At 47.4% G+C, this 18,403-nt stretch overlaps 1 protein-coding gene across 2 annotated transcripts in view; it reads right to left on the bottom strand.

Annotated features, from left to right (window-relative positions):
- The window catches only part of LOC112258679 (unconventional myosin-X), a 51,889-nt gene that overhangs the window by 9,365 nt on the left and 24,121 nt on the right, over nucleotides 1-18,403 (bottom strand). For both annotated transcript variants that reach the window (XM_042327413.1, XM_042327414.1), the window contains exons 3-7: nucleotides 12,537-12,631; nucleotides 8,028-8,210; nucleotides 6,496-6,653; nucleotides 3,170-3,293; nucleotides 2,507-2,804 (exon numbers count right to left, since the gene is read on the bottom strand). In XM_042327413.1, the coding sequence (XP_042183347.1) occupies nucleotides 2,507-2,804; nucleotides 3,170-3,293; nucleotides 6,496-6,653; nucleotides 8,028-8,210; nucleotides 12,537-12,631 (858 nt within the window). The remainder of the gene's footprint in view (nucleotides 1-2,506; nucleotides 2,805-3,169; nucleotides 3,294-6,495; nucleotides 6,654-8,027; nucleotides 8,211-12,536; nucleotides 12,632-18,403) is intronic.

Below are 18,403 nucleotides of genomic sequence, written 5' to 3'. Positions count from 1 at the left end.
TCTCATTACGGGGCACAGGGTGGGTTTTGTCCTGCTGCTCAAACATAATTAGGAATGTTCCACTGAGGGAGGCTGTGCTGTGTGATCCCTTTCCGTCTGCCCCCACCCCCACCCGCCAGCCCAACCTCCTCTCCTCCACCCACGCAGGGCTCATGCCGACCCTTCTCCGACTGGGGACATTCCCTGGGGGGTTCTCAAGACACCATGGGGGTAGAGGGGGAGGGGGGCTCAGTCTCTGGGCCCTCTGCCCAGTGTGCAGCTCCAGTTCTGTCCAGCTGTGGGGTCAGCCTCAACACTCTCTCACAGAGGTCTCAGGGAAACACTGACCCTATCTCTTTATAGCAGCGCTGCTGCATAACCCACCACCTTGTATTTAGGCTGACCCCGGAGGCTGCTAGCTAGCTATACTGTGAAAATACAACTGCCATACTTACCCATGCCAAACATCGGAAAGTATTCAGATCCCTTGACTTTTTCCACATTTTGTTAGGTTACAGCCTTCTTCTAAAAAGTATTAAATAGTATTATTTTCCTTGTTAATCTACACACAATACCACATAATGACAAAGCAAAAACAGGTTTTTAGAAATGTTTGCATATTTATTAAAAATAAAAAACAGAAATATGACATTTACATAAGTATTCAGACCCTTTATCTTTATCAGACCCTTTGTACTTTGTTGAAGCACCTTTGGCAGCGATTACAGCCTCGAGTCTTCTTGGGTATGACGTTACAAGCTAAGTACACCTGTATTTGGGGAGTTTCTCATTCTTCTCTGCAGATCCTCTCAAGCTCTGTCAGGTTGTCTCTTCAGAGATGTTTGATTGAGTTCAAGTCCGGGCTCTGGCTGGGCCACTCAAGGACATTCAGACAACTCCTGTGTTGTCTTGGCTGTGTGCTTAGGGTCGTTGTCCTGTTGCAAGGTGAACCTTCACCCCAGTCTGAGGTCCTCGAGCAGGTTTTCATCAAGGATCTCTCTGTACTTTTCTCCATTCATCTTTGCCTCGATCCTGACTAGTATCCCAGTACCTGCCACTGAAAAACATCCCCACAGCATGATGCTGCCACCACCGTGCTTCACTGTAGGGATGGTGGCAGGTTTCCTCCATAACATGACGCTTGGCATTCAGGCCAAAGAGTTCAATCTTGGTCTCATCAGACCAGAGAAGAGTGGCTTCCGTCTGGCCACTATACAATAAAGGCCTGATTGGTGGAGTGCTGCAGAGAAGGTTCTCCCATCTACACAGAGGAACTCTGGAGCTCTGTCAGAGGGACCATCGGGTTCTTGGTCACCTCCCTGACCAAGGCCCTTCTCCCCCGGTTGTTCAGTTTGGCCTGGCAGCCTGCTCTAGGAAGAGTCCTGGCGGTTCCAAACTTCTTCCACTTACGAACGGTGTAGGCCACTGTTTTCTTGGAGACCTTCAATGTTGCTGAAATGTTTTGCTACCCCAGATCTGTACCTCAAAACAATCCAGTCTTGGAGCTCAATCAAGTTGTAGAAACATCTCAAGGATGATTAATGGAAACAGGATGCACCTGAGCTCAATTTCGACTTTCATAGCAAAGGGTCTGAACACTTATGTAAAGAAGGTATTTCTGTTTTTTGTTTTTAATACATTTGCAAAAATATCTAAAAACCTGTTTTCGCTTTGTCATTATGGGGTATTGTGATGTCATTATGGGGTATTGTGATGTCATTATGGGGTATTGTGATGTCATTATGGGGTATTGTGATGTCATTATGGGGTATTGTGATGTCATTATGGGGTATTGTGATGTCATTATGGGGTATTGTGATGTCATTATGGGGTATTGTGATGTCATTATGGGGTATTGTGTGTAGATTGCTGAGGATTTTTTCAAGGGGTCTGAATACTTTCCCGACAGCACAGTACATACAACCCCTACCGTGAGAGACAGTGTGTTCTAGCTCTGAGTGGTGGATGTCTCAGTGTGCTGTATACTGCAACTGTTCCATTAGCTTTGGCCTGATACTGAGTCGCAATGTAAACATGGGCATCATATATAGTGCTTTATGACTTGCAGTCCAACAGAGGCTTCAGGCCAAAGATTAGCACTGTTAATATAGCTTAGCATGTGGCTAATTCAGAGCTGCAAATCCACTCCTAAAACACTGGATCTGTCTGGGGTCGTGCAGTAACAACGTGAGGGCATATCACACTACTATATGTAACTGGTGGTTAGCAGGCTTGTCTCCTGTCTCCTGTCTCCTCCCACGGTGGGTCCCCATGCTACTGGCACCCTTCTGGCCCACAGCCTGACCCCCATTTCTCCCTCGTACCGCAGCCCTATTCCCCCCTCACCTCTCCAAACATTTCTGTGACAGGGTACAGACACACCTGCCAACACCAAACACTTTCTATTGTTGGTGAAACCAGCTGATGCCTTAAAGTTTTCCGCAAGCTACGACAGAGCGAGGTGGATGGGTAGAGGAAGAATTACACCTCCTGTTGAGGGCGTTGTGTAATATGTTGTGTGTGTCACCTCTTGAGGTGGAAGCGCAGGTATTTAAGCACGGCGGGGCCGGGCAGGAAGGTACAGCTCATGCAGGTGAGGAGCTGCCAGTAGCGGAGGTGTGCGGCGGTGTGGGGCTGCGGCGTGCAGCTGGTCTGCTTCACCAGCTGGCAGTAGACCTCGTCCCGGAGCGGTCGCAGGTCCAGACAGGTCTGTAGCACACCCTGGATCAGAGGCACCGGGTCCCGCGCAGACTCCAGCTGCTGCAGACAGTTGAAGAGCTTCACCGCTTCCTCCCGCACCGTGGCATAGCCCTTACCACTGTGGTCTGTGTGTGGGGGGATTAGGAATTAGACGAGACTAGACCAGTCAGCATATTTGAGAATAGATGATCCTGCTTCTGTGATGTCTATTGGTGGAACGACTAAGCTTTAGTGGCCGTCTCTCATCATGCCTTATCTAAGCTGTCTCACTCACCGGCCTTAACTTGGCACGCAGGCAGGTAGGACTAACTCAATGGTAAGTCTATATGTGAGTCTGTTACAGTGTATGATTACTGGGCATGTCAATGAGCATGTGACAGCATTACTCATATGTGAGTGGGTGTGTGTGTAACTGCTCGTGTTTTACTGCAGAGTTTACAGGCATGACACTGACCACAGGGACTGGTGGTAGCATGGTAGTAGTACTTACAGGTGTGTTCCAAGCTGCCGTAAGGGAAGGGCAACAGGGGGGCATACAGGGGGCTCTGGGTGTGCTTCAGGATGGGGTTGTGCTGGTAGATATTATCTACCACCTCAGGATTAAACTTGTTCTCCTGGAGAAGAAAGACCGAGAGACAGACAGACAGTTAAAGAGAGAGAGAGAGTGACAGATGAGCTTCCTTGACATTCCAGCTGACCTGGGAGCAGCCCCAAGCACGGCTGCTATGAGAGAGAGTGTGTTGGGTAACAGGGGTGACTAGAGTCAGTGGGAGTCAGGCCATGGAGCAGGAGGACAGCTATGACCGCGTTTTAAACATCTGGGGACCCAACAAAACACACCGCCATCATTGACACTATTTACAGTTGAAGTCGGAAGTTTACATACACTTAGGTTGGAGTCATTAAAACTCGTTTTTCAACCACTCCACACATTTCTTGTTAACAAACTATAGTTCTGGCAAGTCGGTTAGGACATCTACTTTGTGCATGACACAAGTCATTTTTCCAACAATTGTTTACAGAGATTATTTCTCTGTATCACAATCCAGTGGGTCAGAAGTTTACATAAACTAAGTTGACTGTGCCTTTAAACAGCTTGGAAAATTCCAGAAAATGATGTCATGGCTTTAGAAGCTGATAGGCTAATTGACATAATTTGGGGAAATTGGAGGTGTATCTGTGGCTGTATTTCAAGGTCTACCTTCAAACTCAGTGCCTCTTTGCTTGACATCATGGGAAAATCAAAAGAAATCAGCCAAGACCTCAGAAAATAAATTGTAGACCTCCACAAGTCTGGTTCATCCTTGGGAGCAATTTCCAAATGCCTGAAGGTACCACATTCATCTGTACAAACAATAGTACGCAAGTATGAACACCATGGGACCACGCAGCCGTGGAAGGAGACACGTTCTGTCTCCTAGAGATGAACGTACTTTGGTGCAAAAAGTGAAAATCAATTCCAGAACAATTTTTTGGAGAAATGTCCTCTGGTCTGATGAAACAAAAATAGAAGTGTTTGGCCATAATGACCATCGTTATGTTTGGAGGGAAAAGGGGGAGGCTTGCAAGCTGAAGAACACCATCCCAACCGTGAAGCACGGGGATGGCAGCATCATGTTGTGGGGGTGCTTTGTTGCAGGAGGGACTGGTGCACTTCAAAAATAGATGGCATCATGAGGACAGAAAATGATATGGATATATTGAAGCAACATCTCAAGACATCAGTCAGGAAGTTAAAGCTTGGTCGCAAATGGGTCTTCCAAATGGACAATGACCCCAAGCATACTTCCAAAGTTGTGGCAAAATGGCTTTAGGACAACAAAGTCAAGGTATTGGAGTGGCCATCACAAAGCTCCCAAAGCTCGATCCCAAAGCTCGATCCCACAGAAAATGTGTGGGCAGAACTGAAAAAGCGTGTGTGAGCAAGGAGTCCTACAAACCTGACTCAATTACAGCAGCTCTGATTTACAGGAGCAATTAGGGTTAAGTGCTTTGCTCAAGGGCACAGACAGATTTTTCACAGAGTCAGCTCGAGGATTCAAACCAGCGACCTTTTGACCAGCGACTGGCCCAACCTCTTAACCGCTAGGCTTCTTGCCGCCCTACGCAGATGGCATCTACTACTGCAATCCTTGCCTGCACCTGTTGACCATTAGTAATGTTGCCACTGCTCTCGCTCCTTCCCCCAATACACCCTCCTTTGTGTGGCAAAGTTGATACATTCCTCTGAAATTTTTTGGTCTATCTGAACTGGGACCATGTGGAACACTGGCAGACTGTCTATTGGACAGACACATACAGCCTACATACACAACACATTACCATAGGCGAACATACAGTGCCTGTAGAGTGCTCAACACTGGGAAACACATTGCAGTCTATGTAGAGGTCGCAAGAGGACAACGGGATTCATTTATAATCTACAGGATTCCGACAGAACATCCATCCTCATTATGTCCTAAAAACGGACATATTTCCTTGTCCTTCTCACCCCCCTTCGCTACCTCTCCCTGTCCCTCTGTCCCTCTTTCACACGCAACAGAGACTGGAGGTCCAAGGCTGAAATGGTCATCTCTCTTCACCTCCATGTCTGGTGGGACACACATCTACACTCAGAGATAAGCACTTCTCTCACACAAAGAACTCCTCTATTCATTCTCTCCCTCGCTCCCTCCCTCCCCCTCCCCCTCCCCCTCTCCTGTAGTGTCAGTTCTGTTCAGTAGAGTTCTCCAGCCTTCAGTGGGATTCGGCTAGGCTTTGTGTTAAGTGTGAGAAAGAGTGTTGGAAGGTCTGGAGGAGGATTGGAAAGGGGGAGGAAGAGAAGACAGGGGCAACTCTTTAAAAAGCGGGCCCCTCTCTTCCTCCTTCCGTGACCCGGCCTCCCGTTGGCTGAGCAGGGACCCGGCAGGGCAGATGGAAGGAGACAGATTAAACTCTCTAGACCAGATCACAGACTCTCGCTGGGAGATTAGGGACCCTCGCAGTGAGATTAGGGACCCTAACCCTTATCTGTGCCTCGTCACCCATCCGTCTGCTGTATGAGATTCCAGCATGCTCTGCTCGCTAGCAACCACTCCTCTACAAATCTGGGTGTTCACATGCACCCACACACACACACACAGGGCTACTTTAAACACCTTCTCACGTGATAAGAGTTCAGGCGGAAGTCAAGTGATCGAAGGCACATTTACAAGAATACACACACAACAACACACAAACTCAGAATAGCAAACAAGCATAGACTTAACACCACTTGGTGAATTCCAAAGTGATGGCAGAGCGTGGTCTGGATTCTTCTCTTAGACTTTGTCTTAGTGATGAATGAAATCATACTTCAAAAATGGAAGAACTCGCTGTGCCTCATTCAACTGTTTAAGTGAGGCATGTTTCTGTGGGCACACACACGTACACACCCCAGGACCAGGTCCAAATATGAGGCTTTGCCTTTTGCACAACCTCTTCATCCACCCTTTTGCCTCTAAAAATGACACGTTCCTTAAAATAGCGCAGAACATTCCAGTGGAACTTTTACGGGGTGCCTCCTCTCCTCTCACAGTTTGGCGGAATAAGATCATTCCCTGAAAGCAGCAGCAACGACAGTTGGAGGACACTTTGGACTCGCGGCCCAGTCTGGTCGCGCGGTTGCCGTGGTGACAGAGCGGAGGTATAATGTCCGTTGTGTTGCTGCGGTCCGTGTTTGGTGACCCTTGTCATCGGCAGCTTGGCAGTGGTCTAGTCTGGGGCGGGCAGCGAGATGCTGTGAAGCAGAGTGTGTGTGTGTGTGCGTGTGTGTGTGTGCATATGTGTGTGTCTCACCTCGATGTCTCGGATCAGGAGCTGAGTGGGCGTCTCCACGGGGGCTTTTGTGTCGATGACCTTCTGGACAGCGCAGGCCCAGTGCACAGCCTCGTTGAAGTGCTTGGTGTACAGCCTGTAGCAGTGCTTACGCCCATACACTGTGATGCTCCAGTACCCTGAAACACACACACACACAGGCACAGGGAAGTCAGTCATCAGTGTATCGTGTACTGAAAGCATGAGTAAACATGAAAAAACAGAAACTGAACTATCAAAGAACAATATAGCTATAGAGAGCAGAATCAAAGGCCTATACTTATATAATAACTGTGGTTTCAGAAAATAAGGAAGCCTGCTCCACTCTCCCTCTCATGTGGTCTGAACATGGGACATTCCACATATCTGGTGTGACTCCTGCTTCCTCACTTCCTCTCTGGGTTTCACGGAGGTCAGCGATCATCCCGGGAGGGTCCCCCAACTTTATTAGCCACTGAGCCCAACCGAAACGACTACAACCAAGTCAGGACAGAGGTGTGTCCTCTCCTGGCACAACACCTGGCCTAACCTCCTGTAAGAACTGAGAAAGTGCTACAGGCAGTGTGGACCCATGGGCCAATCGTACCCTGAGTTTGTTACCATGTGATCTCCTGCTAGCTACGTGACTTGGCATACTGATTTTTCTTTGTTTCGATTGGTCAAGTTCAAAAGCCAAGTGAGGCTAAAGTGTGTGTGTGTGTGTGTGACCCCATTCATAGCTATTTCACAAGTGAGAGATAGAGAGGTGGAAGGAGATACTGGGCCTAAAAGGGGACTAGCATTGTATTGTATGGTAAAGCCATTAGGTCCATACCACTCTGCTGGGACAGACTTACTCAGAGGCTGATAGAGGAACACAGACAGAACACACAGCCACCAGTGAGCTGTACTTAGACTAAGGGCAGGACAAAACAGAGTACACACTTCTCTGCAGGAAAGTCCCAGAACAGATTTAGGGGAATGTTTGGGTTAGCTTTTTTTTCTCCTGGAGGTTTTAAGTGGTTGTCTAAAGTCAGCAGGCGAAGGTACAATCCCCTCCATACAGTCACAGAGGGCCTTGTGTGTGTGTGTGTGTGTGTGTGTGTGTGTGTGTGTGTGTGTGTCGCGGGTGAGTAATAGAAGTGTGTGTGTGGTGTGTCTTCACACAACAATAGCATTTCACCTGTATTTCCTTTCCGATTCCTGTCATTCAGGGTGTTAAACGGTAAAGGGCCATTCTGGTGCTGATGACTCAGAAGGTTCCAGACAAACACAAGTTGTGGAGAGAAAAGTGGACTGGGTTTTCCAGACTTCCTCTGGGTGTACTGGGCTCACAGGAACTGAGAGGAGACCGTAAATCCTCACATTATGACCGCTTTGAGATCTTTACCAATATTTAATCATTGAACCGCTTAAGGATAGGGGACCAATATGGAACTCATTATCTGGGGCTTAGTTATCCAAAGAGGGAATTTTGGATATACACGCCGGTGCATGCTCATGTGTCTCTGTGTGTGTGCGTGAGTGGCACTCACCCGTCTCCTTGAAGGTCTGTTTGTCTGGCCAGATGACAGAGCAGAGGTTGGTGAGCACCAGTGTTCCCAGTCTGCGGGCTCCTCTCTCTGAGCTGCTGTAGTAGTCTAAGGAGTCCAGGCTCAGTACAAACCAGTAGCACCTCTGCTTGATCCAGCTTCCACACACCTCCCGGAACAGCCAGCCTACACACACACACAAATCAAATCAAATCAAATGTATTTATATAGCCCTTCGTACATCAGCTGATATCTCAAAGTGCTGTACAGAAACCCAGCCTAAAACCCCAAACAGCAAGCAATGCAGGTGTAGAAGCATGGTGGCTAGGAAAAACTCCCTAGAAAGGCCAAAACCTAGGAAGAAACCTAGAGAGGAACCAGGCTATGTGGGGTGGCCAGTCCTCTGGCCACCACACACACACACACACACACACACACACACACACACACACACACACACACACACACACACACACACACACACACACACACACACACACACACACACACACACACACACAATGAATGTTGGAGAAAGATCAAAAAGGTAGCCAAAAAAAGATCTGCACATGATAGACTGTGTGTGTATGTGTGTGTTTGCACATGTGTGTGTGTGTGTGTATGTGTGCGTGTGTGTGTGTGTGCGTGTGGTGTGTGTCTTATTTGGTTGAATTTAAGGGTTAATTGGTTTGGGCTGAACATAATCACTAAGAGGTTGAACCCATCGGACATAAAATATGTCTGTAACATGCAGAACAGGTTAAAAATAACGGCAGCTAATGGTATAGTCAGACATTAAGGCCTGTGTGCCTGCCACCAGGATAATTACAGCTGTAAAAAACACACAAAGAAGAAAGCGGGAGGTTGGAGAACAGTCGCTGGTGGTGGAGATGCAGGAAGAGAACTGGTGGACTGATCTGTCATTAACGCCCAGAGAAGGAGGGAGGGAGAGAGAAAGAAAGGCTGATACATTCTCCTGGCTCCCTTCACCATTCCACCCCTGTCACATAACCATGGCCCTCAGAACTGGGTGGTGTTCAGTAGGCATAGAACGAGACAAAACGGTGTGAAACTGACCTGAATTTGTTCAATAAAAATGGTAATTTTCCATTTCATAACTGTTTGTGTTTGGTCTCTACTGAACAGGATCCTGGTCTGCAGTGTCCAGCTTTACATGAAGGGGATGTACACTACATGGCCAAAAGTATGTGGACACCAGCCCGTCGAACATCTCATTCCAAAATCTTGGGCATTAATACGGAGTTGGTCCCCCCTTTGCTGCTATACCAGCCTCCCCTCTTCTGGGAAGGCTTTCCACAAGATGTTGGAGCATTGCTACGGGGACTTGCTTCCATTCAGCCACAAGAACATTAGTGAGGTCAGGTACTGATGTTGGGCAATTAGGCCTGGCTCACAGTCGGTGTTCCAATTCATCCCAAAGGTCAGGGCCCTGTACCACTTCGTGGCTGAGCCATTGTTTCTCCTAGACGTTTCTACTTAACAATAACAGCACTTACAGCTGACCGGGGCAGCTTTAGCAGGACAGAAATTTGATGAACTGACTTGTTGGAAAAGTGGCATCCTATGACAGTGCCACGTTGAAAGTCACTGAGCTCTTCAGTGAGGCCATTCTACTGCCAATGTTTGTCTATGGAGATTGCATGGCTGTGTGCTCGATTTGATACACCTGTCGGTAATGGGTGTGGCTGAAATAGCCGAATCCACTAATTTGAAGGGGTGTCCACATACTTTTGTATATATAGTCTACTACCCGTGTCCAGAAGGGAAAGTGGCTGTAGTGTTACCAAACACCAGCCATGCAGCAACCCACAGAGTGTGTCCCAAACGACACACTGCTCCCTGTATAGTACACTACCTTTGACCAGGGGACCATGGGGCTCTGGTCAAAAGTAGTGCACTATATAGAGAATAGGGTGGCATTTGGGACACAGAATATGTGTGCAAACTGTTCCTTCTAAATATTTAATCTCACAGAGCTGAGGGTAAATAAACCGGGTTTGGCCAAGCTCTGGCCAGGGGCTGCCCAGAGAGAGAGAGGAAGAGGGAGCAAGGGATGGATAGGGGTGGCGGTGAGAGGGAGGGGTAAAACGAGAGAGAGCAGTCAGAGTTCACAGTGAGGGGTGATGGATAGGCTGGCAGAGGGCCCTGGCTGGTCACCTGGCCCAAAGCTGGAGCAGGGCGCTATGGTGAGGGCGGGGGCAGGGTTATGTGGCTGTGCCATCCGTTGAGAGTGTGTGTGTGTGTGTGTGTGTGTGCGTGAGTTTATGGGAACAGCAGTGCCATGTTCATTGGGCTAACTTCTTAGAACAGCTCTGACGACCGAGCCAGCGTCACAGCTTCCTCTGTGGTTAGCAAGCTGCATGCCACCTGTCAGCTCTCCCTCGCTTTCCCTACAGCTCTTTTCTCTTCGCTCAGTCTCTCCCTCTTTCATCTCTCCCCCTGCACCAACTCCCCTTTTTCCTATGGTAAAGTGGTTTTCCCTACATGCAGAGCCCCCATTGCTACCATCCCCCATGTTACAACCCATAGACCCGGAGGGGGGCAGTCGAAGTGGGAGTCTACACACGTCTCATTCTGTTTCCCCTTTCCCAGTGGCAGCCTGGAACACACCATAAACCCACCCAATATAGTCCCCAGGTACTTAACACCACATCAACAGGAGCATAAAAACCAACATGAAATGGATAAATAAAAAACGATGAGGTAAGACAGGACGGGATTGGGTGGGGTGGATGATTGGGTCGGGGGTAGGGGGGTGGAGGGGTGTGGGTGGACTGGTTAGCGGAGAGCTGGGAGGCAGGTCGTCTGTCAGTCACACAGGATGTCCTGCAGCTGCTCTTTTTGAGACAGTGGGATAGAGAGACGGCCTACTTTGGATGGAAAGAGGGAAGAGAGAAAGAAAGAGAGAGAGAGAGTGAGAGAAGTAGAGAAAGAGAAGGAAAGGCAATGAGTGGGAGAGAGAGAAAGGGTGAAACAAGAGTCCCGGTCAGGACCCCCTGCCTACCCCTCCCCTCCCCCCCATGGTCCTCCATCTGGATCCCATCTCCCTGGCCTGCTAATGCGTCCCCTGGGGGGCCACGGCTCGCCCTTAATTTGTTTCATTTGTGACCCCAGACCCCTAATGCTGGCCCTGCCCCCTGAAACACAGACTGAGCAAACACTGGAGTCTGTCTCCCTCTGGTTCTGTTCTGTCCTTCTATCTCTGTGTGTACCTTCTGTTTGTTCTGGAGATTTGGAGGAGATTAAAAAGCATCTGATAACAAACAGTCATCCATAAGGGAGCAGAGCTTTAATGAGCTTCAACACTAGGATTATGGGCTGAACAGAATTAGACAGAGATCCAAACAGAAAGGGAAACGATTGCAATTGAGTAGACTGAATCACTTTCCAAATGACTGGAGTACTAAGTGATATGTAGCTAAAAATGAACAAACAGAGGAATGTAATTTATGCTTGTCACTGCATTCTGTCTAGGAGTTTCTCACTCCCTCGCTACGTCAATCTCTCTCTCTCTACCTTTTCCCCTCTGTCTGTCTCTCTCTCTCTGTCTAAGGCACGGTTGATGGCCTATTTTAGACTGCGAGATGACACTTGGCCCCAGTTGCCTGAGGATGTCCCATTGTAAACCACACCAAACCACACCAAACAGCTAGGGACACCCTAGCACCAGGACATTTGATATATCCCTGCACACAACAAGGGCATGAACAGAGCAAGGCCTTCACATGTCCTGGAGCGTCAGTGGTGCTGGAGATGGTGGTGGCTGGTGGGGAAGACGGCCCGACTGAAGAGAAGAAATGCCAAGGCACGCAGCCACCCCAGGGGCCCAGGGGAAGTATCCGTCCTCCGATTGGGAAGGAATGCACCCCCCCCACCCCCCCTAACCCCATCGCCTGCCCCTCTGCCCGGTCTCAGACGTCGGAACAGAGGGAGGAGGGGTGCAGCCAGCCAGTCGGCCAGGGGTGCTGCATGGTAACTGCTGTCCGAATTAGCCGATCAGGCTGCCGCCATCCCAAAGAGGACGTAACTTATCCAAGCGCTGGCATTTTACTGCAACTGTTTCGGTAGCAGGAAAAGCACACATGAATAGCCTGTGAGATCACTCCTCAAAAAGCGTCAGGCTCGCAAGGCTCTTAATGCCGCTGATGGTCATCATTACATGATTACTGCGGGCAGGGTGTGTGTGTGTGTGTGTGTGTGTGTGTGTGTGTGTGTGTGTGTGTGTGTGTGTGTGTGAGGGCTTAGCTGTGGACAGTGAAGTGTACAGTACAGTAGTACAGTATGGTCTACTTATTCAGCAATAACACCGCAAACATGCACAGAGCTCAAGCTCGGCTAACACTCTCGGACAAGTGAACGTCATCATCCCACAGACTGTTATTACTGTACATGCAAATCACTGGGACTGGAACACATCAGCTACACAAAGAGAAAGGAGAGAGAGAGAGAATAGAGGGATGGTGTAGAAGTGTGTCGGGCAGGCAGGCTCACCTTTGACAAGCAGCTCGGGGTCTTCTTCCAGGCCCATCTTGCTCTTCTCTATGATCAGACTCTTCATCTCATCAGGAACCTCTGACAGACTGTGTCTGGGTGAGACAGAGAGAGAGAGAGGTGGTAAATAGCAGCATCATACACTCCCACAGTGAAGGCACCCCCCCCCCCGATACCCTATTGGCTCTGTGTCGAGGGGAGGAGGGTAACCCCACACAACGTCTGCCAGCCCTAAGCCTCTCTGACACCCTAAGTGAGAGAGGAGAGGGGGACAAGTTGAAGTGCTGTGAATATCGTTCCCTCCACCCCTCCTCCACAGCTGCATGCATACCACGCCGCTGTGGACAGCTCGTCTCTCTTTAATTGGTTTGGCTGGCGGGCACAGCGGAGTGGAGAGAAGAGGAGGACTGATTCAAAGCCAGCCAGCCAGGCAGTCCCAGGCCAGAGAAAGAGAGAGGACTGACTCAAAGCCAGCCAGCCAGGCAGTCCCAGGCCAGAGAAAGAGAGAGGACTGACTCAAAGCCAGCCAGCCAGGCAGTCCCAGGCCAGAGAAAGAGAGAGGACTGACTCAAAGCCAGCCAGCCAGGCAGTCCCAGGCCAGAGAGAGAGAGGACTTACTCAAAGCCAGCCAGCCAGGCAGTCGCAGGCCAGAGAGAGAGAGAGAGTTCAAACGGTTACACTGTTGTCAGCTAATCGAAAACCCATAACAAACATCAAAAACATCTGGGAATCATGGGGAAACTGTTGTGAAATGCTCTCTCTCCTCTCTCTCTCTCTTTCTCAAGGGCCACTGTCAAAGAAGCCTTGTAAAAATAAAATCCACCACATGCAGTCATGGTGGTGGCGAGGACCTTGGACTGCAAAGTGACATTTGTTTCAGACATTTGGCCAGGCAATGTTTTGGACGACTGAGAGCTCAGCTTGTTATCTCTGGTCAAGGCCCATTTCCAGCCCATTCAATTGTTTATAAGGTTTATCTATGCTCATTTATTTATCTAATTACTAGTTTATTTTCTCTATTTCCTGCGTCAAACTAGCGTGTGAGGTATGAAGGGACAAACCCTCCTTCTTTCCCCTGAAAACACCAGGCAGGAAATGAGTTTTGGCAGGCGGCCCTCCATCCCTCCACCATGTACAGTCTCAGATAGCGTTTCTCTGGGCTGTGATTATTGATCAGATGATTGTGGAAGGTTATTCCTTATGGAAGTCAGACCTAATCAATAAGTCTGAACATACCCTATCCTGCTCAACTTAGCTTACAGGACTGTGCTGACTGTTCATCTACAATACATGACATCTGTTCAAAGTATCTCACTATCCCAACATCCACTAGTTGACCCTTGTGTCAATACGTTTGCCTGTTTCAGACTGTACAGTAGTTGGAAAATATGTGTGTGTATCAGTCTCTAATTTAGGCTGATGCTCAGACACACAGGGAAACACTACAGGAAAACCACATCGGCCCTTACAGAGTGTATGACTGATTCGGCCGGGGAAACTTCAGAGAGACACCAGAGGGCCAGAAAAAGAGGGCCAGAGCCCTGTCCTACTACAGCCAGTCTACCTCTGCAGCGAAGCCCAACAACGGCGGCAGCATTCAAACAGTAACGTCATCTGGGACCTTTCCAGTGTATCGTCGCATATCCCTCTTCTCTTAAATACGTAAAAATACATCCAGAAATCTGAGGACGGCTCTTTTGGAGTCCGCGAATAACCCCTTGCTGCAGAAACAGATGCAGACAGACCTATATGCAGTCATTTAAATGGAGAACTCAATGCACTGATGGGGATTTGGATCTATAGAAAACTGCAACGCAGTCAGCTAGGGGATAGCGTGTTGGTATGTGGAGGACTTGATATCAAAGCCGAGGATCATTTTGTGATGTTGTCTGAGCGGGGGCACACGTACAAACTCTGGAGAGCACCAGTATAAACCAGCCCTGGATTGGTACCTCTATAGTTTGGGCCTTGCTCAAGGGTACAAAAGCAATGTTAGCTATGTTCCTCGCAGAACTTAAACCAGAAATCTTCTAGCCGTGAAATGGGTCAAGTTCCGACCTAAAGCTATCGGCTACTTTATGTACAGTATGCACCAGGGTTTTCCCATTTTAGTTTAGCAGCCATTCGAGAAATTTACCACACACATATGCATTGGGTGTGTAAACCCACTAGGGGCGTCCACCCACGGTGCTCAAAAAGTCCCCACATTTAGATTATGGTAATTCCTCTTAACAAAACATGTAACTCCTGTAATGAAGTAGCCAATAAAATGTCATTTTCAAACATTTGCCAAAATGCAATTTGCGGGAAAAAGGGAAAACACCATTCTAAATAGCGCATCTGACGCAAGCGGTATATGACAGAGATTCAAAGAGCGTGAATCTAAAGACACAACGACTAAGATGTGTTGTTAATACTGTATAACTAGGATGGTGCGTTTGACTTCTGGACAATGGAAGAAAGTTGATCTGAAAACCAATAGAACAGGAGAGAAACGGCAGCTTGCGTGGCAAAAGGCCTATAGCTGATTGAGTAGCGGCTGTCAGTGAAAAGCATCTAAAAATACCTTATGTGTGAACCTAATGTGTAGTGAGTTTTACTTAAAATGTTGAGACAAGAACAAGGGGAGGGGTGTGTGGCGAAGATAGCCTATAGGCCGTCCCTCTCCAAAATGCATGCTCTCAACTCTCCAGAATCCTGCGCATTCATTATTTATTGTGAACTGTACGCTTTAAGATTGTTTATTGTTATCAATTCCCCATTACATACAGTTGAAGCCGGAAGCTTTAACTTCCTGACTGATGTCTTGAGATGTTGCTTCGATATATCCACATAATTTCCCTACCTCATGATGCCATCTATTTTGTGAATGCACCAGCCCCTCCTGCAGCAAAGCACCCCCAAAACATGATGCTGCCACCCCCGTGCTTCACCGTTGGGATGGTGTTCTTCGGATTGCAAGCCTCCTCTTTTTTCCTCCAAACATAACGATGGTCATTATGACCAAACAGTGATATTTTGGTTTCATCAGACCAGAGGACATTTCTCCAAAAAGTACCATCTCCACGTGCAGCTGCAAACCGTAGTCTGGCTTTTTTTTATGGCAGTTTTGGAGCAGTGGCTTCCTCTTTACTGAGCGGCCTTTCAGCTTATGTCGATATAGTACTCGTTTTCCCGTGGATATAGATACTTTTGTACCTGTTTCCTCCAGCATCACAAGGTCCTTTGCTGTTGTTCTGGGATTGATTTGCACTTTTCTCGCACCAAAGTACGTTCATCTCTAGGAGACAGAACGCGTCTCCTTCCTGAGTGGTATGATGGCTGTGTGGTCCCATGGTGTTTATACTTGCGTACTATTGTTTGTACAGTTGAACGTGGTACCTTCAGGCATTTGGAAATTGCTCCCAAGGAAGAACCAGACTTGTGGAGGTCTACAATTGTTTTTCTGAGGTCTTGGCTGATTTCTTTTGATTTTCCCAGGATGTCAAGCAAAGAGGCACTGAGTTTGAAGGTAGGCCTTGAAATACATCTACAGGTACACCTCCAATTGACTCAAATGATGTCAATTAGCCTATCAGAAGCTTCTAATGCCATGACATCATTTGTATTACTAATTAGGCCTACAATAATTTACCGTTCTCATTCTCGGTGTGTAAATGTTGTTGAGAAGCAAGTTTTGGTTTTATTTCATAACCATCATTTACGAGTTGTCCCTTTTTTCATTGTCTTTTGTTTGGAGTGCTCCATGTGAGCGATGAGCACGGTTCTTGTTAATGTTGAGGGAGCTCGCATGTCTGAGCAAGCATAGAATTAGCCTACCTGGCCTGCTGCGTGCAAGTGCCCATTTGGGGATGTATGATTTCTGCTTGTCTTAGTCATCGCCTTCACCACTAATAAGCTCATCTTCTCAGTAATATTTTCTTCACCTCACATAGTAAGTCAACGAAGTCCGTTGTTTTAACATCCATTGCAAATGACAGACTAATAGTTCCTCACAAAAATCTCCCCCTCGATAATCACCAAGCCTCGGTGTGAAAGAGCAAAATATAATAATCTGATGATCCCATATATCCAGCGGAAACGTCATAAAATACTTATCCTTTCCCTTGCGCAAAAACAGCTGTCTGTCCCGAGCTCACTGGTGCCTCTGAGTGCTGAATAGGCTAGTTGATACAATGTTGCACGTTAGGGCCGATCCAGTTGATTGATTTGATACAATGTTGCACTTCACAAGCAACAGCTCAAGTCAAGACAAATAGAAAGGAAGACAGACAGGCTGAGAAGAGAAGTTAATGTTATTGAAAGAACCAGAATTTTCATCAGTATATTTTCTACTGTTTTTATGTATGTTTACTTTGTTGACAATGTATGTTATAGGTCAACAGCTGCATTGGCCATTTCGGAGTTCCATGCGCTCATTTAGGCTATTTAGCCGCCAATGATCACTGTGTCACATGGCAGAGGCTGGTCCTCTCGCATTAGTTGAATTTTACATTTGTATAATTTTCCACGTAGCAACAATTTTGAGAACCGCAAACATTATTATTGAAATGAAACTGTTCCATCAAGATGCACATATGAAAATCAGAACTGACCAACAGATTGGTAGAAATTGTAGGATAAATTGTAGGCTTATGCTTCCTCAAACTTTAAACCTATAGTCTTTATGAAATAATTGCCTCCACCTTTCTACGGTCAGATTTTCAAGCAAGGTAAGACATGCCTCATAATATGAAGCAAAACACTCAGGTTTCAAACAATGAAATATCTTTTCAAAATGCATACTACCTCCAGCTCACATTGTAAAGTGGTGGGTAGCCTTCCTACCGTTGTTTTTTCACCAGGTTAATTTGGCCAGCCAAATGTATATTTATCTGCTTAAATTTGTTTTATTACAGCCAAAAGCTGGCAATTACCGGCTAATGGAAACCCAGGTATGCACATGACAACCCTGAGGAGCAATATTGTGTGGGATGATAACCCTAACCACTAACCAGATGTAGAAAATGACACATTTCAGAACTAGCATGAGGCAGGATTCAAGAGAGATCATTTGAAAGATTTGAGTGGAGGGAAACGAGGGGAAAGTGGAGGGAAACAGGATAAAGAAAGGAGAGGGAGGGCCGGGCTAAAACCCTCCGGTTGACCTTTTATTCTGTCTCTGTTCAAACAAGCCTGACCTTCAGCTTCAATGGGCCCTCAGCGAATCAGAAGGCCTATCTGGGTCCACAGGCCTTCAGCTAACGTCTAACACACAATCTGCCTTTGTGACTTACTGTAGACACAGGCATCACCAAAAGTCACGTCAAAGACAAAACCATACGGGAAGACACTGGGGCTTGATCTAACTTTGAAGTCCATATGCTATCGGTTTGGGAGTTAGGCTACTTTGTGTCGAGGAAAAGAAGTCGGGTGGGTGGGTGTGAGTCTATAATATTTTGGTAAGCTGATCCAGAGGGGGCTGTCCAACACACTTCTGTTAGAAGTTCAAACAAGAGGATGAAGCACTGAGCATGTCGAGAACCAGACCAGCAGAAAAACTGTTCAAGAGTCTGTCAGAGAACAGAGAGACAACAGGCCTAGGCTTTGTGTCATGCTACCTTGAATAATTCTTCATTAAGCGTCATTCATGCATCAATCTAGTTAACATTATACATCTGTCAGTTTAAGCTAGAGATATCTATTTCATCATATATATATTTTACATGGGCTGCATCTCAATCCGCCTATGTCGCCCTTCTGCATCTGAGGTGAAATGTAGCAGAGATACAGCGCTGTTTGTCAGACCAGGAGACATCCCGAAAATCGGTCTCATCACAAAAACTGACTAATATGACCACTCTATGGAAAGATGAGACGCTCACTAA

This window comes from Oncorhynchus tshawytscha, linkage group LG09 (assembly GCF_018296145.1).
Source record: "Oncorhynchus tshawytscha isolate Ot180627B linkage group LG09, Otsh_v2.0, whole genome shotgun sequence".
Classification (NCBI taxonomy): domain Eukaryota; kingdom Metazoa; phylum Chordata; class Actinopteri; order Salmoniformes; family Salmonidae; genus Oncorhynchus; species Oncorhynchus tshawytscha.
The sequence above is the reverse complement of the archived record's forward strand: the minus strand, read 5'-3'. Positions and strand labels throughout refer to the sequence as shown.